Genomic DNA, 22,250 nt, shown 5'->3' with positions numbered 1-22,250 from the left:
GAAAATACACATTTTGGGCGATGTGACTGATGATGGGTGACCGTGGTAAACGTCGTCACAAGCACCAAAAATGGAAATCGTGAGTTGCTACCGCCTAAAATTTCCAAACCCACTGCTTATCGAAGAAAAAACAGATGCTAATCAGTCTGCAAAACCAATGTTTCGTTCGGATGGAGGAGGCCAGGAGAGGCCAGGAGGGGCTCAAGTCCGCCTAAATAAATACGCATCGTCATGGCTCGCGCTAAATATAAGTAATTTTGATCACCTAAATTTTTTTGGCCCCTGTTCAGTTTATATATTACATAAATGCTGGAATTGCCACAGAATTATCTCTTCAGACAAGTTGACAAAGAGCAACGACTTGCAACGAACGGTTACAGTAAAGCCAGCAATATCACTTTATTTGGCGAACACAAGACGTGGACAAGACTCGAGCAGCTTTGTGAAATCATGGGACCTATCGTAGTTCAACGCCACATCGCGTCATCACGATTGGAAAGGTGTGATATTTCGGACAGATAAAAACTGGGAAAGCCACCGACGGATATATGGATACCCCAATCAGTTCTCTTAGTTCAGTTTCATGCAAAGTTGACACTTGGAGAATCAGCGAATTATATTTAAATCTCGATTCCCGTAGCTTGTTCTCGCCTGCTCTCATCTTCCATCTCCCCATATTCAGGAAGGTTTTCGAGTTTCACGTTTTTTTCACGTTTCGGTCAGCGGAGCGCAGATAGCCTAAATGTAGGTCCATGCGAAGCGGCTATTCCGAATTTAGATAATGGCCCCATATGCCAGAATTTCGACAAACTTGGGTGAGTATTCCAGACTGTAGAACAATATACATTTATTGAATATCCTGATAAACTATTCCAAATCTAACCTAGAAATCAAATGTCCTGCTTGTAACATGACCCAAAAAACATCACAGGGTACTAGTTACACAACTTTACAGGCTTGGGTGGTGGGAATCCGTTGTTTTCTTGTTGTGATCCGCATCCCGGAAGCAGTAGCGTAGGCGCTGATCCCGTCGATCGACCACAAAAATTAATTAATCGGACACCACAGGACACCACTCCTGGAAGTTCCTGATCGAAAAAGACCAAAGGCTGGCTTGCTAAAGTGGCCGGTATCTATCATAACCGTTTCTTGTAAGCCCCTTAGTACAAGACAACCTCTACACCGAACCGTCACGACCAACGACATGGCCACATTAAGTCCTGCGGTTATAGTTGAGGTTGTGAGAGGGCTAAACACCGTTAGGGTAAGAACATGCTCCTTGACTTATATCTATCCAACCTACTCAACTGTACGCCGACTTTAGTATGCCCTGTGTGAGCGGTTTCTCTAAGATTTTCTGTTCAGACAATGACTAAATGACAAAACAGTGGCGGGCGGGACGTTCTTTGTGTACGATTGGGTACTTACGTTGGGAATGGAGGTCGAGTTGATCTGGAAATCGAAGTGGAACTACATCAAGGTCCTATACCTCTTTCAGAGGTATCTGACATTCTACGATACTTTCTATGCCGCATTCCAGCGTAAGTCTTCCAGTTGTCATTTTGAAGATTCGGTGTTCAAAGGAATTGATTTCAGTTCAATTTGGGAGCGACATGGCTGCTGAGTCGTGTCGGAATTTGTTTACACAGATGGGAGGTGAGAGGTTTCTTGGAAAATGCAGTATTCCACAACTTCATCCATCGCACTTTAGTGTCATATATGGTTGGTATTATTGCCGCCGAAAGTAAGCGAACCAGGTGCCTAGGACTATGAAGGCCAGAGAGACTAACGCGTTTGGTCTCCTCAGCATTGTGTAGTCTGCGTATCTGGGCGGTGTGGAATCAAGACAGACGTTTCTTCATTGTCTATCCAATATGTGTCATTGCCATTTGGGTCCCAAGCACGGTTGCGATGGCCTCTGCTATTCGGAATTCCAAATGTGAGTTCATCGCCTTTCATTGGTAGCAAAACCTTTGCTGATAGGTTTCAAGACACGAGTGCTCCTTACCCTGGATTTGTGGGTTGTTTAACCATTAATGCAAAGGCTGTTCATCTCGAATACGTTTGGGCGGCTCTTCTTGTTTACGATGCCCGTACGTTCGGTCTCATATCACCAATGCGATACAGTCTATTGATGCCTAGCTTTGTAAAATCAGTTTCCCTGGTATTCGTTGTGATCCCTGGACTACAATTATGTGAGTTCCCACTGGTTTACGTCGTAAATGCCACATCTGATGCATTCTTTCGTCAAGACCGCCACGGGATAATGGGTCACTCTCGTTTGTCCAATGTAGTTTTCCGGGATGGAGTGATCTACTATATCACACTTTTCAGTGAGATTTCTTACTCCCCAGCGTCTCTAACCATTATTAACCAACGAAAAAAATGCCCAGTCTTCTCGCTTCTCAACATTATTTTTACTGTTTCCCTACCCGTCAGTATATATTCTTCTTCCCATCCCACTGTACACTTACACATTGCCCACTGGACAGGTCGCGACTCGCTCATCCCTGGCAACGTATGTATTTGGTACAACTTACGATCAAGTCTGATGTTTGACCATTTCCCTCATCCCACAGTATGGGCAGAACTCTACACTCCACGCTTGCCAGTCGTGTCCTGCTCCACATGCGAGACACAGTAAGCAGACGTGATGAGGTGGGCGCAGACCGCAACCACGGCCGTGGTCCCAATGTGCACATCACAAGGACAACCCACCACGATCATCTAGAGGCCGACGACGCGCAGGCGTTCACGCAGACAACCACATATGGCAGCGACATTTTGGCCAAGGATTAACTTATAAGTATAAATCAGACCGTTCTTTCCAACCCCCACTTACCTAGGCCTTACTTGAAACATTATCTTGTTAATTTCACCGCATTCTTTAATATCATTCTGTGAGATCAGTGGCGTTTTGCCACTGAGATCCATCAGCCGTTTCGACAACGGTCTTTTAGATGATGTGGTTTATCCTGAGATAATGTATAGTCGTAGGACGAAATGACCTCAAGACGTGCTGGTTGGAGGACCTGAAGTGGGCCCTAAAGAATTAACCCGTGTCTTTGATTGTAGGGGAAAACGAATCTGACACAGTCGAAGGAGCCACAGCACTGATTAGACAAGTCAACGAATCCGGTGCGGAGTATCTGTGGACTGAGACAAATGGAAACCAGAGGCTAGGGATTCTGCGCCAAAGGACTCCAGAAAGCAAGAAGAGATCTCTAAATGAAGTTGCGAAGTTCACGTCATATCCAGCGGTCTTTTTCTCCCATAGTGTATATCGCTCAGAGACACCAGAAGGGACATAGAGGAAGCATCCTTCCGAGATATACGTGATTACACAAACTGAAAAAGATATTTCAGCAATTACGCCGTACCGACGGAACCTTGCCTCACCTCAGCTTAGGGCTATAACCTATCTCCGGCTCTTCTTTCTCTTACTAGGCTTCGTAATGGATTCAGGCAGCCACTCGTTGGCGCTATTATCTCCCTTGACGCTCGTGCTCGGACTCGGAGCCACGCCGTTTAGATGTCGATCGTCCCTCTCCTCGATCACACCTCTGGGCAGCCCGCCGACGTGCGCACCCGGTGAGCTGGTTTTCACCGCTGAACCTTCCCGAGCCTCTCGCTCGTCCGCCGCGCGCGAAGCGGCTTCAATTTCTGCCGGGCTGACGTCCTCCCCCCTGCGAATGCGCGCTGCGATTTCAGGTGTGACGCGTACCCTCTGCACGTTGGTCTGGAACCCTTTGGCTGGATAGTGGACTACCTTGAGCCCCCGAAATGGTGTTGGAGTATCTGAAAAGGGTGCTCACCGCCTTTCCCTATACCGTACAATCTCAAACGTCTTGCAAGGTACCATTTCCGCACGTAGTACGCTCCAACGAGGAATATTGGTGGAAGGCTGCTCGACAGTTTAAACATGGTATGCCATTGAATTTCTTGTCAACGTACGTGATCCAGAGTAACGAGGGGTAGTCATCTGCATTCATTGACGACGATGAGGAGGTCATGATGATTGTCCGACTTTTATAACGTCGACAAGGCTCTAAAGGAACAGTTAGCAAGACGCGGAAGACTTTGCGTACGTAATACGTGTGAAAATCGTGGGAATACCAAGGGAACTTCCGAATTTTGGTGCCTGAGCGAGCATTAAACTAAACTCCATGTACGTCCCGTTCAAAGCATGGTTTGAGCCCTGAGACTGCCCACAACGCTGCTAGATATAAAATGAACGAAATATTGAAATTTCACACGGTAACCTTTGCCAATAAACCTACCTCGACTCGCCTTCAGTTGGCAAGTTGTTGTTGTTGTTGGCTGCTGTTTCCAAGGCCAATGAAACAAGATGTTGGAACACACAGTGTGTATGTACCGGCATCTAAGCTCATTAGCATAATCTTTCTTTTATATAAATAGCTTCACAGGCAAGCAATGTTCTAATCAAAATGCCATAGCTACTTAAAAATATAAATTGCTTCTCACCGTCACCGTCAGTTGATGACATGAACCGACAGCTCTCCTTGATAGGAACTGAAGAGATGACTGACCCAGTATAACGCTCTGGCGCCCATCGGTGAGCTCGGAGTTTCATGCCATGAAGTGCGCTAGTAATTTGTATGCCTATCTAAGCGCCAACGACCCGGTTTATTTTTATGCACGACATCCATGTGGAGGCGCTTTGAGAGAAAACTAGTTGTAGAGAAGAGCAAAGGGCACCATGTTCTCTTAACTTCTGCAATCGAGGTTCCCGATTCTAAAGCCAGAGATATAGACATACGTTGAAGCAGGGTATATATGAACCATCGCTGGAGAACAACTTTCATAAACTCAGTCTATGTTATCCAGCAGTATACATTGGTGGCACTTCAAGGACACTCCCGTGACTTTCCCGCTGTAATCGAAGACCACTATCTTCGTGCACTATCATTCGAGGGGTGCCGGAGTTTGATATTGCAACTTGCGGTTCATTAGGCGCCGGCACACTTGGTAAGCTGTTTTGTCGACGTAGAGAGGTGCCAGACGGTTGGCTCGGAGTGCTATTAGAAATACCGTTGACCGAGGGTAATTGCGGTGTTTCTAGGCGCCCTTGTGCAGTCGGCATTCGTTGATCTATGCGTCCGGTTGACACAAGGGGAGTATCCTTAATCTCTGTGGCTACGCTTGAAGGTTGTAATAAACTGTGATCCAAGCTAAGCTTCGAGGAGTTTGCTGTCGCCATGTTAATCTGGGGCAAGCGATAGGTACCAATGCTATTCCCAACCGAGCCTGTTGGGACACTTGGAGAGAGTCTGAATGGTTGAATCATAGCGTCTGCGTCTATATCAAGCAATGTTCCCTCTTCTTGTTTCTGCTTCTTTGCCTTCCGTCTTCTTGTATAGAACAGGGCAGCAGTGATGACCCCAATTATAACAAGGCCACCCAGAACTCCACCGACGATGGGCCCAACTTTAGAGTGCGCCGGTGATTCTGGTTCGTTCAGGTTTGAATTTCCATTGTTATTCAACAGATTCGTGATATTTTGGACGATTAGCCAATCCAATGTGAGAGGAGTTGTCGTTGAATCTCCTAGGTATGTGACACTGAGAACGTGTGGACCAGGTGTGTATTGCCGCGTTCTGAACAGCAATTGGTTGAATTTGTTGGCTTGAGGATCGCCGCGTATCAAAAAGGTGACCGGGTCTTCGTTGTCCACTGAATAGGTTGCATTGGCCGGGATGCTGGGGCTTGAAGATACATACGCGTACCATTCAACAGAGACGCCTGGAGATTATCACAGTCATTTCATCACGATCAAACCATCCCAGAATTCGTATTGATACACGTACCAGTGAATGGAAAACTCACGGATGCATGATTTGTATTTGTTGTATTAACAAAGCCTTCGAAGTCGCCCCACCCTTGACTGAATTCAAACGCAGGATCTAAATTGTCCACGTAGATGTCCGCATTCTGTGAATCAATGTCCATATAGGAAGAAATATATTGAATTTCGTCTATCCAGCATGTTTGCCCTTTTACGACCGTTGCGTTCAGCGTTAGGTAGTGGAATCCATCGACCAGCTGATGGTGCTCGCACATTGTCCAGTAGTTTCCTACTAGCGTTGATGGACCTAGGCTTCTTCCAATGCTGATATTGTCGATGAAGCATTCCCAGTTCGGGTCAGTGACACCAGAGTCGTCAGTAATGTTATTGAGTCCATAAACTCTAACCTGGGTGCCTCGAGGTGTGTAAATTAAATGCATATTAATATGCAGCAGAAATTGCATACCACTGAAGGTGAACCCCAAGCTAGCGCTTTGTTGCGTTCCATGTAAAGTGTTATCATGCGCTGGCCCAAAGTTTCCTAAATTCCCATCTCCCGTGTTTTGGAACCAGCTTGAGCCAAAGTATTGTATCCTGGTGCTGCTGTCGTCGACGACTATCCATCGTGTACTAGACATTATCGTCACGAAGAAAAAGGTGGGAGAGATGCAAGTACACTCACATCCCCACTTCACTGTGTTATTAGCCGAGCGCTAACGGCACGAGCTGAGAAAGGTTACGAAGTTAACACCTCACATGGCACAAATGATGCCCTGAGCATGTCAAACAGACAATCCATCAGAAACAGATCTAGCGTAAAGGCCTGGCAACGACATTCAAATATATTCTTTCCACCCCTCTCGAGTTTCTCAACTCTGATATCTCTAGTTCTACAATGTGCTCTCCTACCACTGCCAAATTTACTCTACCAGTTAAGGTTGCTCCCCGAACCTTCTCTCTCTCTCCAATCCGAAGTACAGCCGTTTCATTTTTGTCATCTTTGGCTCGGAGTCTATAGGTAGGCACATTCAAATCCCCCAGGGAATTGAGGCTTTCAAAGGATCCAAAATTCGAATTTTACAGGGAGATTTCACGGTTCTCCATAGATAACCCAGAGGGGTACGTACGACGCATCTTTAAGTGATCATCCTCAATTGCTTGGTTCACCACTGACCCGCTTACATTCAATTTTTAATTTCGGGACGGAAGAAAATGTGATGAAGCAATCGCACGACTTTATCATTCACCTTCACTTCGAAGTGTGAGTGCTAGTCAAAGGGTGGGGTGCGTCAATTTCAGGTAAATGGCCATTTGGTTTTTTTTTATCATTTCCAGACAAATCCATGTCTGTCCGCGACATAACACAGTCTTATAATGTTTTAATATTTCCTAAGGCTAAGGGAAAATCTCAGAAATCTGGCTAAACCTTCCTGAAACTTCTGGTAGATGATTTTATCAACTCAAACATTTGAAATGTCACATTTTCAAAATATTTGTCTATCCTTATATCTTACAGGATTTTTGTCAGTCGGATTTCAACATATCAAGACGACTCAGAGCTCGTAGTATGCCCAGAGCAGAGTCACCTGAACTGACGTAAAGCCAGTCGCGCCCGAGTCATCAATTAAGGGTTGTCACGGTTCTTGTCCTTTGTTCTCTTTCGCCCCCTAACCACCACTTTATTTAAGACGACGCTAGACTGGTAGCACAGACCAGCATCTCCCTGAAATGCGTATTTCGTCGACAAGAGTCGCCGCCATCGTTGGGGCATTGGCTTATCTCCCCGAGAGCCATGCATGGGGTGCAGCAGGTGCTTATCTCGCAAATGTCGTCCAGCAGATACTCTAACAAGACCTTCTTGAAGGCCATGAAATCGTTGCTACAATTGCCCAGATGTACCTACACCCGAGCGTCCTCCCGACGCTGTGCGACATACTCGATCTGAAGGGGAACCGATGCCACATCGCCTCCGTCGCCACATGGGCGGACCAGCACCGCAACCAGATGCGCTGGTCCGCGACGCTGCACTACGTCGGTGCGATTGGAGACCACCCCTCTGACACTTGTGCGTTCCCGGGCACCCATGGCTGGGCAGGCAAGGAGGGCGCGAACGTCCTGGACGCGGTCAAGAACACGACGTCCTTGCTCCAGCAGTGGGTGGACCACGACATGAGCGACAGCACGGCAAGCGAGGCGCTCAAGTTTCTCATTCATTTTGTGGGAGATATGCACCAGCCGCTGCATCTAACTGGCAGGGATCGGGGCGGGAATGGCGCGAGAGTGCGGTTTGGACAGAGGCAGACTAGTACGTGCCCACACAACCCGCGTCTTCCATGCCAAACGTCTGACCTATGCTTGCAGATCTGCATTCATTATGGGACGGGTTTCTCATTGCGAAAGCGGTGCGTACGACACCCAGGAACTATTCGCGGCCCCTACCGTACCCAGAAGTCGAGCGGGCGCTGCGGGGCACGATCTACGACTCCTATATCCGCAGAATACTTTGGGAGGGCATACTTCACCCATGGGCGGAGGACCTTGAAACGTGGCTGAGCTGCCCGACACCTAGCAGCTCCACAGCCGCTACCCCTGGTTTCTTGGGCATGTGGCAGACAGCGTACGGGATCGCGAACAGGATTGTACAGACATTCATCAGCGAAGGCGTGGAAATCAGCCCTGACGGGCCCGTCGTATGCCCTTACCATTGGGCACAACCGCTTCACAAGCTGAACTGCGAAATCGTGTGGCCGAAAGAGCTCGATGAGCCTCCGTACAACCAATATCAGTCCGCGGATGATGAGGACGAACACGACCACGAGGACAGCTATGATCTGGTCGGGGACGAACTTTCACCACGCGAGAAATCGCGTCTTTTGGACCTGGACACACCCAAGTACGCGGGCGTTATCGAGAAGAAGATGATTGTGGAGAAGCTGCTCGCTCAGGGCGGTATTCGCCTTGCCGGAGTGCTCAACTATCTCTTTGCTGACGAGAGCCAGGTGAATGGCCCAAGAGCAGCATTTTTAGACGACTTTCGCCGTGCGCTGTAACAGTAGAACCATTAGAAGTTTGTTTAGGATATAAGATCCTGTCTTGATCTACTAGTCATGATTTATGTACCAGATCTATCTGTAAATGTATACCAATCTTGTACTATACTTGTTTTGTTCAGGGCTAGATCCATTCCAATGCGACTGAGCCTCCAGGAAGAGAGCATGTCCACATAGGATGGAGTGCAGATGAAAATACAAAACCTTGAGTAGATGGGACAATGAAAGCGTTCTCAATCACGCGCACAAAATCTGAGCCATGCTCCGAAGACTGTGAGCTTGGGTTGAGTTCAAGTGGGTCTGGCACTGTCACCGCAGCGATCGTATGTTTATGGCGAGAGGTGATGAACGAAGAGGGCATGTCGATTGTCTGACCAGAGGAAAAGTGTAGGAACTTCATTTGCGAGAGCAAAGAATGCGGATTTTTATATATGGATGGAATTAGCGCGACGACGACGGAACTTTGGACGACATACCTGTACGATGGTACCCACCTCCGGCGCAGCGTGTGCGTCGAGAGAAAGGCTCCCGCCTCGAGATGAAGGGTCCCCGGCTGTAATTCTGTACGTGCTTGTCAACTGTTTCATGGATGTTCGAAAGAACAGTAAGTAATGTAAATAATATACACAATGATACCCATACATTGCCGTCAGCAGAGAGAACCCCAAGAGCGAACTGTTCCCCGTCTTTGAAATGCCGGACGGAAGAAGAGGTTCCAAGTTGGGATGAAGGCGACAGTCCCGCCGAGTCGAGCGAGGCAATAAGCAGCTTTGTAGGATTGGAAGAATCTAGTTCGTTCACCATGTTACCCTCACGGCTATATATAATGAGCTAAATCCTTGCTGGATGGAGGATTTTAAGATAAAGGCTAACCTGGTGATCGTCATGGGTTTTGAGAGTGCCTTTACGCCTATAAATTCTGTCCTGTTCTTCATGTCATCATCTAAAAATGCTAGGCCCACCGCGCCCTCCCCGTGGATCTTCCCGTCCAAAAACAATGTCACAGGGCGTCCAGTCGTGAAGTGCGTAGGGGAAGCGATCACTGTGAGAGCAGATGCTTGGGGTAGAGAATCGTGGAGTACATGGGTAAGGGTATCGGGATTTACATTCGATAATGAAAGGACTGTTTTGATTTTAGTATGGCTGCAAATTCATAGCGATGTTTAAATATTCTACCAGCAACACAAATGCGTAGGTAGCAAACAACAAGAAGTGACTCACTCTATGTCGCGCAAAGAATCCGGAAGCAGTTCAGAGGTCGATGAAGTATTCGAAATCGAACGGCTCCAGATATCTTCCCAGTTTACTTGTCCCGCCTTTTGTTCCCCGTTCATGGACGTGAGGGCCCAATCCGGTTCCCACTCGTTCGTATCGCTGTCTTTGATGTTGAATATTGAATTGGGGTCACCGTTATGAACATTTTTCTTTCTGAACGCATGCCACCGGCCAACTTGAGGTTGCGTCCGCCCCCGAAGCTCTGAGTAGAATGGAACACAGCGACTGGAGTCAAACACGCCGATTGAACAGGAAAGTATATTGTTGGTATATTCAGGGTTGTTGGATTTTTGAGAAGAATTCGACGCAGGGAGCCTCATGGAACTAATTGAATCGACCAAACAGCCCAGCGTCCGTCCTTTATCCTCTCCACAATTACTCAAGCTCGTCAACCCATCGACCACACTCTGTAGCTCACTAGCAGCTTCAAAGTTATTCGAAAGCGTAAAAAGGATGGCATGACCGCGACCGCCGTACTTGGAAGATATACGCGATATTTGGGATAGAAGAGCTGAAGGTGTATGGGCGAGGATAGTGGAAAGGTGTAAAGGTGCCATAGGCAAATGTTGTTAGTCCTAGATAGACAAACCCCGATACTTAGTACATAATAGTGTAGAAAGGTGCGGAACGCTCACCCGTGCCTCTTAGCACATCGATTGCTTAAATTGATGGCCGAAGACAGGCCGAAATTTGATATCAGTCGTGTTCAATGTTCAAGTTCATAGGAGATAGCACAAACATCCGTAATCAGCCCAAAGATAACAACTACATAGTACTAGTTACATTAATCCGTGGAGAACTAATCCGTGGAGAGCGGAAGCCATTGGTCGACGTTGACGGGAAATTGACATTGGACTAACCACTTTTGAATGGCTAGTATTTTAGTAACTGTTTTTCTTTGCAATCATGACGCCACCTGAAGCCACAGAAATTTAACGGTCAAGTGATTATCTCTATCGTCAATTTATGGTAACATTGGTGCTATGCGATAGTATAATACCTAGTACTACGGTGAACTAAATGTGGTGTATCTGGCAAGGAGACTACACGATAACATAGACTTGTACATGTAGCCGCTGACAATTGAGCACAACCATTCAGAGATATTCTTATTGCTTCCATATTTATAATGATTAGTTGCAATACCTTCTTCCGTATTAAGCAATCCAGAGTGGCCTCATGGTGTGTTAGCTACAACAATCGATTGAAAACTCATAGTTCAAATCAAACGTACGTCATGGCAAGCACGGGTGCGTACGGTCAGAAGGTCTATGCAAAAAAGAAATCAACGCAACGGAATGAATGGCGCTGAAAATAGGTGTTATAATTTAATAACACTTTCTCTTGCTAATAAATAGTGGGCTGCATTGCCAGTTGTAATTCATCGGACGGACATCCAGATAATGGAGCATCCGGATTCATTCATTACGGAGATTGTTTCTTGTCTTCTTTCAAACCTCAATTATTCTCCCAAAAAACCTGTATGCAACCAAAATGAAACCTTTCAGACCTTAAAGTCTGAGGTCTCCATGTATGACGATGGCCTGGAGTGGTTTGAAAACATGTGCCATGAAGCTACAAGCCTAGCAGAGGCAAGTTAATTGTGATCCTACCAAGGTGCTACCCCTTTCTGAAAATAAGTCCATATACTCTAGCTTCCTTACTCAGAACGTTCTTCTGAGCTACGGTTTCACCTTGCAAAATTTACGTGGTAAGCGCAATATACAATGCACTTCTTTTACAGATATCCAGACTCAAAACCGTCATTAGGTATTTAATCAATATTGATGACCTTGGCCACAAGTACCCTTCAAGTTTGGAGAGCTTCCAAAAACGTATACTTCAAAAGGAGGACCCTAATGGCAGTATCCTCGAATCCTTCCATGATGCAATGAACGGCTTTTATCGCTTCTGGGACCCAATTCCTGCTAATTGCATGTCTCAAGCTGCAATGGATTTCATCAATGGCTGCCTCCTAGAACAAATGTCAACCATCCGCGAAATGAAGCTTTCACGCAATGCATTATCATGGCCATACAACCTGCGACGAAAGACGGGCGCTTCTGCCGTCTATGCATTTGCAATTTTCCCCACGGTTCTCCGGATTGATCTATCGATCTATATACAAGTGGTAGACGATATCATTTTGTTTATAGATCTTGTAAATGATGTACTTTCGTTGGTATCAATTTACTTCAAGTGTTGTTCCTTAGCTGAAATTATCACACAGGTTTTATAAAGAGTATCTTTCTGGAGAGAAACACAACTATGTATATAATCGTGCCAATGTAGAGCAAAGAAGTATACCTGATACCCTACGAGCAACATTGGACGATGCACTAGCGGCACATGGACGTATCACAAGAGGTTTGGAGGATACAGAAGCTTATCTTCCTTGGAAAGAATTTGTAAACGGATATATGTATGTGTCAAGGAAAATCATCGTCAATATTTCTTTATATTAATCTGACTGACTGACATTGCAGGGCCTTTCATGTTACATTGAAGCGCTATCGCTTGCATGATCTTAATCTCGGGGTTTTACAAGAAATTCCTACAAACGTATAACAGTGAAAAAAATTTGAAGCTTGTACCGAACACCAAGCCTAAGCACTGGCATGACATTACGAAAAAGGCGCTAAATAGTGAATTGAAGATGTAAACAGCGTTGATTAGAAAATGAAATAAAATGCCTAGATTGGAGTGTTAGCATAGATTCACTCACCTCGTTACTGGCCTTCACAGTTCTCAGTATAAGAAATGTTTAAAAATACATTGGATGGTAGTGATACAGTCAGGACCGTGTGAAGAGTATCTAATGAGGTTAAGATAAGAGGATATAGAGCGCGGTTGCCTGCTACCTGGTCAACCCAAATATCGTAAAGCATGCCGCCCTTCTTTGCTGCCCTGATCTCTGCGATATTCCTTGCGCTGATAACTAAAACGTTTTTGACAATAAAAAAAGAGAAGAGGCACTTTCCGCCTGGACCAAAAGGGCTCCCTTTAATTGGAAATGCGCTTGATTTCCCCACTAAGAATCTTGGGCCTGAATATGCTCAGTGGGGAAAGAAGTATAACAGCAAGTTCAATTCAATCAGTATAGCATGAAGGCATCTAACTGACATGGTTGAAACTGAAAGGTGACATTCTTCACGCAAGTGCCTTTGGATCCCATGTCATCATAATCAACAGCCGCCAAATTGCGGATGAGCTGTTCGATAGGAGAGCCGCCAAATTTTCAGATCGCCCATCCCTTCATACGCTTGATTTGTGAGTAAAAGCAGCACATTCAGGCAGTTTATTGGCGTCTGGCTGAACGCGCTTAGATGTGGGATGACGTCGTACAATTTGGCCATCATGAGATATGGAGATAAATGGCGTCTTGGTCGAAAATATGCCCTGCAAATATTTCGTCAGGCTGCGTCACCACCGAATGATTTCAGTAACACAATTGTCAACAGTGTTCATAAAGCGCTTAAAGGATTGTTGAACACCCCAGAAAACTTGTGGGACCATAACAAGATGTAAACCCTTTTGGTTCACAATATGGTATTGCATTTCTTATCTAAATTGTATAGGCTATCAATTTCAATTCCCATGTCATCGATGTATGGATACGACGCCAAGTCGACTGATGACCCGTGTATAGTTGCTGCAGATGAGACCTTCAGTCTCGGAATGGAGTTGGCATCACCAGGGGGAAGTTTAATCAACATAATTCCGCTTCTTCGTTATGTCCCACCATGGTTCCCAGGAGCAGTTTCTCAACGAAAAGCAGAGTTGTCCAGAAAGCTCACAGCATTGATGATTTCAATTCCACTGGAGTTCACAAAAACGCGAGTGGTAGGATTCGGTCTGATTTGCTTGCTCAGCAATAATTTTATGATATCCGCCAGGCAGAAGGGAAGCTAGACCATCCGTTGTTGGAGACTTCCTTAAGAAGAAAAATACCGTAGGATGTTCAAAGGAGGACGAAGAAGCAATAATGTCTGTCGCTTCTACAGCTTACGCGGGTAATCATTTTGTTTTATCTGTAGCAAGAACTGTCTGATATATAATTTTGCAGCTGCATCGGACACTGTAATCCATCTAATAAAAACGTATTGCTTCAGTGTTCTGACGTAGAGTTTCTCAGACGCAATCGGCCACTGGAACTTTCATATATCTCATGGTCGTCAACCCGGATATTCAAATAAAAGCCCAGGCACAAATTGATAGTGTACTGGGAGGAAAACGGCTCCCGACATACGAAGATCGTCCATTTATGCCATACATTGAGGCAATATACCGCGAGGTCCTTCGTTGGGCACCACCAGGCGCAGTTGGATTTCCCCATTGCTCAACTGAAGATGACTTTTACGATGAATATTTCATTCCCAAAGGTGTGTTATCAGTTTCAACTATCAAGACGGAATCTCTTAGCTTGTAATATATGACAGGAACAGCACTCCTAGGGAATATTTGGTTTGTTGTATGAAGTTGCCCTTATAGATGCGTTACTAAAAGAGTTTTTAGGGCAATGACACATGATGAGACAAGATACAAAAACCCAATGCGTTTGATCCAGAACGGTTTATCAATCCGGATGGCACCCTGAACGACGATGACCGAATTATGGCCTATGGGTTCGGAAGACGGTATGACCAAGACTTTCTGAATAAGTGGACTACAGCTGATGCACATATCACATCTTGATTAAAATTAGGATCTGCGTTGGGAAACATCTGGCCAGCGCTACAGTAATGCCCAATTTTACTCAGAGTCATAAATCTGTTGCTGGTTAATGACATTAAAAAATCTTTATAGCTCTGGCTGACATTTGCATCCATTTTGGCTGTATTTGATCTCACAAAGGCACGAGATAAGTCTGGAAATATAATTGAAGTCAACGGTGAATACAATGAATTTGGGTTCATGAGGTATGTGATGCGCCATCGGTGATACGCTGTTGTATTCTTCTGGGATTACTAAATCATCGTTTAGTCGTAAAACACCGTTCGAATGCTCAATCGAACCACGATCCAAAGCTTCTATGAAGTTGGTAGAAGACCTGGATGGTTAAATTGTCGTCGACGTTTTTACTTGCTCTTCTTCTTTTGTAACACCAATGTAACACACAATTAAATTCATTACTAAAAATTAATTTATTCATGTCCTAATGAGTTTGCCTCTAATCGTTTTTTTATTCTTCACCGTTATTCACTACGGAACACTATCCCTTGTTTCCTTATGGTTAATCAAACATAGATTAGTTCTTTCCAGAGAGAGATATGACGGTCATAGACCCGTATCAAGGACGTACCGTACCGTAAGGGACTCCTTAAATACATTATACGGTACGTATTACACAACTTCTCCCCCGTATTTTTGCCGTATACCATACGGCCGTACCCGTAGTACGTACGGTGCGATGCCCTACAAAAATTCCCAATCCATGAAATAGGAGAAGCGTGAGTATGACACGACAACAAGGCCAAACAAACGCGTCGCGTCTGCCAGTAATATTGTAAACAAACAACGAAGCCTTCTTCTTTGCTTGTATCCATGAGCTCCTCAAAAGTACAACGCACCTATGGCTCACGCAATCAAAACCTCAAACATCGTACTCCACACTCTTCTAGCACCTCCGCACTTACATCTAGTCCTCCTTCCACGCCACCACCCTCTAGGTCAAGCAAGCGTGGTTTCGCGGAAACACTAAGCACAGAGGAAAAAAAGACCAAAGCACCCCTCTTCTCACCATATAAGAAGACCAAACACGTCGGGACATCGACGACGTTGAAGTCCAAGTCAAAACCACCACCCAAGTCGACGAAGAAGTCAGATCAAAAAACATTAACCCAACTGCACTTCAATATCGACCGTTCTGTTTTACGCAAATGCCCTTTGTGCGACTTATCATACATTAAGGGCGCGTTAGACGACGAAGCACTTCACAAAGCACACTGCTTACGCGTGCAGCAAGAATTAGAATGGGGTCGTGAAGAAGAAAAGGATCGGATGCGAGGAACGGAAAACATTGTTGTGGACGTGAAAAGTTGCATTAAGCTGCGAGGTATGAAGGGAAAAGGCAGAATCATTTGTCTGCCAGCGGATCCTGGAGGGAAACTAGGGACCAAGGTACGTAGCCGGTATCCGCCTTATCCCAGATTATTACTTGACCTCGCAGCATCTATCTAGCTTTCTGCTCTGTATAAAGTCGTCAACACCACCCTTTCATCTCCAGAACTCTCTCACAATGTCCTACAATCCTCAAAAGCGTATCTTTTTCTAGTGCCCCATGACACACAGAAGAATCGAGAAAAGATTGTCGGGTGTGTGATCGCCCAACGAATTTCCTCTGCCATGGCTGTGATTAAGAAATGCGATGCGCTTTCAACTGACACATCGAGCGCCCTCGTGCTCGTGGACTCGGATACCGGCCTATTCTGCTCACCTGAGCTTCTTCCGACAACCATGGGCATTCCTCGCCTCTTCGTTTCCCATTCCCACCGTCGTCTAGGCATTGCCAGAGCGCTTCTGGACGCGGCTGCTGCAACCTTTATACACGGCTGCCCGCTTACCCCCGATAGCGGTCAGATTGCGTTCTCTCAGCCTACAGGGATGGGTCAGAAGGTAATGGAGAATTGGGGAAGGGGTCACATTCGAGTTTATGAGGAAGATTAGTTGTTGTACAAATCAAAATGTATGTACTATTATAATTTTATACAGCTTCACTATAGCAACCGTGAAGCACAAGATCCCTAGCTACCGGCGCTTAAAACATCGTGTTCTTCTCGATGACGCTTTGTTCAAATCAGTGTAGATTTTTGTTTAACATTCACCGGAGCAATGAATCAGGTTAGCAATCCGTTTGAAACTCACAAAGCTACAGCTGTGTCCAAGTAACTGTTACATCAATGGGAGCGCAAAACCTGGTTTATTGCTGTTATTACTGCCATTACTGCCCTTCCTTTACTGTACTGGCGAGATACGAGTTCTGAGTCCGTTGTGCCACTGCGCCGCAGTTGAAACAGTGCCATAGTCCGTAGGTATCAAATTCAAAGCCCGCTCAATAGACAACACGGCCTCATCGCTTTGTTAGTCTATCTGTATGACATAATTAACATGATTAACTGTGCACGACGATGCCAACGGAACAGTTACCGACTATTACTGGTGCTATATAGACTATTTACTCCTTCCTCCTCGCGCTTTCAGTATGATCGTCCCAGAGAACAACATGAACGATGCAGGTAGCAGCAGTCAACTCTACGACCATACGTCTCAGCGCCCTCCTTCCTACAGAGTCGAGGATATTCGCAGCTTTGAGCCTGTTGATAAGGTTCCAGTCTTTCCGACCATCCCAGAGCTGGATGTCGACTCTAGTGCTTCCAGTTCCACCACACCGTCATCTAACACAGCATTCCAGACTCCATATACCATCAGCCCCGTCTCACCGTCAGGATCACACCAAGCTTCATCAAGCAAAGGAACTTTGACAACATCACTGTTCAGCGACACCGAACTTCCAACCGCCTTTTCCCGGGTGCCACCAGCACATATCTCATACGAGTCCTTTAAACCGTTATTTCTGGCAGCGAACGGCAAAACTCTAGAGAAAGGCTTTCCTCCAGTTCCTCCTCCTTCGGTCATTCATCCACATCCGTTCACATATCATGATGTCACTGAAAGCGATTGGTTAAGGTGAGCTGGGCCAATTTACTATGCATATCCTATCGAAGGACTTATTATGGTTGAAGCTTTTTGGAGGCTTTACGCGCGGCAGCGTCACTGACTGAGAAGGATATAAATAGATCGTTTAGTGTCCCCATCATATCCAGCCTGCCACTTGTTGGTGAGTTTCGTATTCATATTCTCTGTTTTGCATCAGAAATCTCGAGTTATCGGCTTAAAATATCGCAGGTCAACTAACAGGGGCAGGAGTCCAAATGCTTATGAAGGGAAGAAAAGGGAACAAAGTCGCAAAAGTGGTAGATCGGTGGAATCATGTTCGTATATCTCTTCACGATACTCTCTGTACAGCTGATAACTCCAACCTCCAGCATTTTTTCTGTCCTCGAAGAATGAGGGCTGTGTTGATGAAAGGTTCAACCAAAATCAGCGGCATCACCGAAATCGCCGCCGACGGCCAGTTGTCAACATATCCTGAATACCAAACGCCAACTACTCCGAATGATGATGTGTTTCGCCTCTTTGTAATCTCGGTGTAATGATATTTTCTGTTCTTTTATTGGTTTACACCTATTCGCCGTGTTTGAATCCAAAATGTTCTGATATCCTATGATATCAGGCACTTTGTTCTTCAAGTGTTCTTGCTACAAAACTGTTAGTTAATGGTCCAAGAAGGCGCGTGGTTTGGGGGGCCAACTAGAACAATTAATTTGCTATGCCAGTACAGTGGCATGCTCTAGTAGAATCTTGCCGCATCACAAATATCGGCGGGTCTTGCTGGTAAGTTCGCACGCGGTAATCACACGATCGAAACATTGGTAGAAAGCTCCCTAATATAAGTGTCGAAGCCCTATGAAAACAGGGTTGTCAAGATGGAAAACGTCCAGCAAACCACTACCAGTCAATCATAATTCCAAATTAGCATCTCTCAAAAACCTTATACAAATCAGGCAAGTTCGCGATCTGCACGACATCGCGGTCGAGTAGTGATTTGGGCGCGATCAAATACCGACGCATAGCTGGGAACAGAATATGCTGGATTTGCCATCGCTCAGATTTGTACAGGTCCTTTTCATTTGGTTTCGCATTGTCTTTGCCGTCGCGCTCGTCCCCTGCGGTCTCTGCTTCAGGATTTTTTCCGTTCATTAGATCTTTACTCGAGGCATCATGAACTATACCTGATTCTTGTTCGTCAGGATCAGGAGTCGGAGGAGTCGGGACATAAAAGTACGCGAGCTCGCGGAGAAAGGTTTCGAAACATTCCATCTCAGAAGACCAATCGACCTAGCAAAGGTTATCAATAACACACTTCTCAATATCTGCTCTTGGGTGCGAGCAGAGTCATGACACTGTCATTCCACTCCCTCTCACTCAAGAACTTGCAGTAAACTCATATTGGAGTTAAATAGACAACAAACGCACCTGTGGGCCAAGTCTCATGAGAAAGCTCGGTAAATTATCCAAATTCGGGATGTAATCCCTCAACAGTAGCGGGATACTCTCTACGCGTGCGTCTTCGGTAATCGTAAGGGAAAAGTACTCCGCGAGCATCTCGCGTCTGTCCACAAGAACCTTGACGATACGCTGGTAGTCACGGCGATCACATTAATGAGAAAGTCGTGGTGAGCTAAAATGGGGCGGGGAAGAAAAACGATAAAAACACGACGCACCTGAACAATTTCGGCCTTGGTGAGCTTTGTCCCTTCAATGGTGTCCTCCGCGTCAACTGCAATTTGAACGAGCTCATGCAACGATGGTGCTGGGTCTAGCTTGATCCTACTCATGTCCCCGAACTGCCTCAGACCAAGCTGGTAAAATAGCTCCTCGCTATAAGTATTAAATCAGTGTTGTTAGTTGGAACTTTCGTGATAGAAGCAAGTGGAATGTGAAATAGAAGACGTACGCAAGTGCATCGTGGTTGACTAAATACAGTTTGGTCGAACACTGTATGAGTGAGAGACAACGCTTCAGATCCACAATGCCGATGAAGATATGTTTCTCCAGAATCTCTGTCAATTCTGTAAAATGTCAGGGAAGCGTTGATGGATTTATCATTTAACAGTTCGTGTCAGTCTCGCATGAACTTACGTGGGTGTTTGCCTTTTACAAGCTTCTGCCTCAAAGTTTTTACGCTCGTCAGAAAGCATTGTGACTCCTTCACTTCTCTTGATTTAAGATTTGTCTGTGTATTTGGACTCGCTGCTGCTGTTACTCCCTCAGCTGCCATGGTAGTATTTGAAACACCGGGAGACAAAGGCGATTCGACTGCTCCAGGAGGCGCTTGGCTCGTTTGTGAGTGAGCGATAGGAAACATAGAATCCAATGTCCGGTCCCGCACGGATGTGCGTACTTTATGATGTGAGTATACCTTCCTTTGCGTCTCGGCTTTATTCGTCAATAGATCGGGATAGGCGCGTTTCGTAAGCATGGTATCAAGGAAGAGGGAAAGGAATAATCAGACGCACTGGATGTGGAAACTGAAACACCAGAAGTTTCTATGTTCCCTTCTACCTCTTCTTCTCCGTATTCATCTCCAGATGAATTCTGGTCCCTCTCCTTCCTCGATCTCTTCCTCGAACTTGTCACAGACGCAGGAGGTGCCCTTGCATCTTCATCACCAAGAATACCACCCATCAAGGTTGTCTATGCATCGTATTACAACCTATCCCCCAATTCCAGTGAAACAAACTCACCTGATATTCAAATCGCCTACTAGCATTCCCCTTGGCCAAACACATCTGCACCGCATCCGCAATGCGCTCGGTGATCTGCTCCTCGTTCAGAAAATGCACTTCCCGCTTGGTCGGGTGGACGTTGACGTCAACGGCGCGCGGATCGATCTGGAGACTGGAGACGTAGAGAAGAAAAAAATGAAGTGGGTAGCCGAAATAACATAGAATGACGCGGACCTGAGGTACACAAACGGCGCTGTCCCTTTGGGAAGCACACTCACATAACACGCTTCAAGTGCCCTCTTCATCCGTGGCGATTCAACGAGCCTGTCTATTTGAGAAATCGGTATCTCTGGACACCCAGATTTCAAACAGCTACTGACGATTGATAAAAAGGAGAAAGACCATCTTTTTTGCTTGGTAGTTCGCATTGCTGAAGTATGCCTCGGCAGACCATGACTCTGACTCTGATTGTAAATCGGTATCTTCTGCCTGCATTTGGTCTTCCTCTTCATCTTCGCCATCTACGTCCATGTCTTCCTCTGTCTGCCTACCTTTCCGTTTCTTCTTGATTGACGAGGAAACCGTATGGTGGACCAACTCTTTCGCAATAGAGTGTCCATATAATAGTCGAATGGCCGTAGGTGTATCTGACCTAGAGGGAGTCGAGAGATCTGGAGAAGGTGACCCTGCCTATCATTCCAGCAACCGTCAACTGGGCCAGAGGTGGGAAAGGGCAAGGGAAGGCAACCTTTTTACAGAGGAATGACACGGTGGGATTATGGATCGCGTATTTGGTGAGGACGTCAAGAATCCGTGCATATTCTTCAGAAGAGCTTCGTAGTGCAGAAAGGCGCGTCGGAGTGTTGTAGAATAGGTCTTCTATCTGAAGCTAACTGAACAAAGAACGCGAAGCGCACGAAACAAGATGGACGAACCGTGATGGTCGTCCCGTCGTTCCCGGCACATGGACGTGGGTCTGCCTTTTCCCCTGTTTTAGCATCTACCAAAGATCCATCGACATATGTAGCTCTGTCGAAAAGTAAGAATGCTTTTAATGTAGATGACGAAAAATGTACATACTTCCACGCACAAGAGTCAGGTTTGGTCTTTGTGACGACAGAAAGGCGTGCAACATGTGATATAGACGCGAGGGCTTCTCCACGAAAACCATAGGTTGCAATCCGAGAGAGGTCGGAGAAAGTGGATAGTTTAGATGTTGTAAAACGTTCAGCGAGAATAGGGAGATCTGATTTCTGCTCGAATATGTATGAAAGGAAAGAATCATGGTTAAAGCAAGAACTTACGCGTATTCCACATCCATTATCCTGTATCTGCAACAGCTTCATACCACCATCTTTAACTGTGACTTTGATGGAGGTCGCACCAGCGTCAAGACTGTTCTCGACGAGTTCTTTCAACGCAGAAGCCGGTCTGTGAATGATCTATACGTCTGCTAATAAGTAGTTTCGCGCCTTTAAAGCACCTATTTACCTCTCCTGCTGCAATTTTGTTGATAAGATTCTCGTCAAGGCGGCGTATGGGTTTTGGTTCTGACATTTTGGCGGATCTGCTCACATATGATCGCGGTTGCAAACAAGAAACATCAACTAGCCTGTGGAAAAATCTCGGTCGGATATCAATATTTCAATCTGCGTTTAAAAACTCGAAAAGGCGGCTGATGATGAAATTTTGGAATTTGTATTACTTTTACGGCCGGCAACCTCACAACTAATATGTTAAACGGGACGGTATTATCGGCGACGGCAGGAA

General features: G+C 45.8%; 10 protein-coding genes across 10 annotated transcripts; 6 read left to right on the top strand and 4 right to left on the bottom strand.

Moving 5' to 3' along the window:
- Positions 1–1,911: 1,911 nt before the first annotated feature.
- On the top strand, positions 1,912–2,799 carry JR316_0010204 (uncharacterized protein; the record flags this gene model as incomplete). The annotated part of the gene is made up of 7 exons (XM_047895877.1): positions 1,912–1,939; positions 1,992–2,093; positions 2,157–2,195; positions 2,253–2,333; positions 2,394–2,434; positions 2,493–2,518; positions 2,580–2,799. The coding sequence occupies 7 exons, from the start codon at positions 1,912–1,914 to the stop codon at positions 2,797–2,799; spliced, it is 537 nt and encodes a 178-aa protein (XP_047745596.1).
- A 619-nt stretch (positions 2,800–3,418) lies between these two features.
- JR316_0010203 (uncharacterized protein) lies at positions 3,419–4,013 on the bottom strand (the record flags this gene model as incomplete). The annotated part of the gene is made up of 3 exons (XM_047895876.1): positions 3,419–3,753; positions 3,816–3,904; positions 3,955–4,013. The coding sequence occupies 3 exons, from the start codon at positions 4,011–4,013 to the stop codon at positions 3,419–3,421; spliced, it is 483 nt and encodes a 160-aa protein (XP_047745595.1).
- Positions 4,014–4,840: 827 nt separating this feature from the next.
- Positions 4,841–6,314, bottom strand: JR316_0010202 (uncharacterized protein; the record flags this gene model as incomplete). Its single annotated transcript, XM_047895875.1, has 3 exons — positions 4,841–5,763; positions 5,829–6,213; positions 6,273–6,314. 3 exons carry the CDS (start codon positions 6,312–6,314, stop codon positions 4,841–4,843), a joined length of 1,350 nt encoding a protein of 449 aa, XP_047745594.1.
- Positions 6,315–7,534: 1,220 nt separating this feature from the next.
- JR316_0010201 (Nuclease P1) lies at positions 7,535–8,856 on the top strand (the record flags this gene model as incomplete). Its single annotated transcript, XM_047895874.1, has 3 exons — positions 7,535–7,616; positions 7,671–8,111; positions 8,168–8,856. 3 exons carry the CDS (start codon positions 7,535–7,537, stop codon positions 8,854–8,856), a joined length of 1,212 nt encoding a protein of 403 aa, XP_047745593.1.
- A 124-nt stretch (positions 8,857–8,980) lies between these two features.
- JR316_0010200 (uncharacterized protein) lies at positions 8,981–10,688 on the bottom strand (the record flags this gene model as incomplete). The annotated part of the gene is made up of 5 exons (XM_047895873.1): positions 8,981–9,127; positions 9,333–9,434; positions 9,499–9,673; positions 9,730–9,999; positions 10,078–10,688. The coding sequence occupies 5 exons, from the start codon at positions 10,686–10,688 to the stop codon at positions 8,981–8,983; spliced, it is 1,305 nt and encodes a 434-aa protein (XP_047745592.1).
- Positions 10,689–11,693: 1,005 nt separating this feature from the next.
- On the top strand, positions 11,694–12,699 carry JR316_0010199 (Monoterpene synthase 25; the record flags this gene model as incomplete). The annotated part of the gene is made up of 5 exons (XM_047895872.1): positions 11,694–11,727; positions 11,800–11,842; positions 11,902–12,309; positions 12,362–12,553; positions 12,618–12,699. The coding sequence occupies 5 exons, from the start codon at positions 11,694–11,696 to the stop codon at positions 12,697–12,699; spliced, it is 759 nt and encodes a 252-aa protein (XP_047745591.1).
- A 318-nt stretch (positions 12,700–13,017) lies between these two features.
- JR316_0010198 (Cytochrome P450 monooxygenase 208) lies at positions 13,018–15,193 on the top strand (the record flags this gene model as incomplete). Its single annotated transcript, XM_047895871.1, has 11 exons — positions 13,018–13,228; positions 13,272–13,401; positions 13,458–13,655; positions 13,710–13,984; positions 14,028–14,144; positions 14,198–14,211; positions 14,267–14,513; positions 14,699–14,768; positions 14,837–14,870; positions 14,938–15,050; positions 15,115–15,193. 11 exons carry the CDS (start codon positions 13,018–13,020, stop codon positions 15,191–15,193), a joined length of 1,488 nt encoding a protein of 495 aa, XP_047745590.1.
- Positions 15,194–15,675: 482 nt separating this feature from the next.
- On the top strand, positions 15,676–16,797 carry JR316_0010197 (N-acetyltransferase ECO1; the record flags this gene model as incomplete). The annotated part of the gene is made up of 2 exons (XM_047895870.1): positions 15,676–16,251; positions 16,312–16,797. 2 exons carry the CDS (start codon positions 15,676–15,678, stop codon positions 16,795–16,797), a joined length of 1,062 nt encoding a protein of 353 aa, XP_047745589.1.
- Positions 16,798–17,332: 535 nt separating this feature from the next.
- On the top strand, positions 17,333–18,344 carry JR316_0010196 (uncharacterized protein; the record flags this gene model as incomplete). Its single annotated transcript, XM_047895869.1, has 4 exons — positions 17,333–17,817; positions 17,874–17,968; positions 18,037–18,122; positions 18,177–18,344. The coding sequence occupies 4 exons, from the start codon at positions 17,333–17,335 to the stop codon at positions 18,342–18,344; spliced, it is 834 nt and encodes a 277-aa protein (XP_047745588.1).
- Positions 18,345–18,604: 260 nt separating this feature from the next.
- Positions 18,605–22,037, bottom strand: JR316_0010195 (DNA mismatch repair protein Mlh1; the record flags this gene model as incomplete). The annotated part of the gene is made up of 15 exons (XM_047895868.1): positions 18,605–18,655; positions 18,742–19,089; positions 19,228–19,389; positions 19,476–19,632; positions 19,709–19,823; positions 19,894–20,190; positions 20,271–20,448; positions 20,499–20,652; positions 20,715–20,808; positions 20,861–21,170; positions 21,229–21,363; positions 21,416–21,509; positions 21,561–21,733; positions 21,785–21,922; positions 21,972–22,037. 15 exons carry the CDS (start codon positions 22,035–22,037, stop codon positions 18,605–18,607), a joined length of 2,472 nt encoding a protein of 823 aa, XP_047745587.1.
- Positions 22,038–22,250: the final 213 nt, after the last annotated feature.

The sequence above is a fragment of the Psilocybe cubensis genome, chromosome 9, assembly GCF_017499595.1.
Source record: "Psilocybe cubensis strain MGC-MH-2018 chromosome 9, whole genome shotgun sequence".
Classification (NCBI taxonomy): Eukaryota; Fungi; Basidiomycota; class Agaricomycetes; order Agaricales; family Agrocybaceae; genus Psilocybe; species Psilocybe cubensis.
The sequence above is the reverse complement of the archived record's forward strand: the minus strand, read 5'-3'. Positions and strand labels throughout refer to the sequence as shown.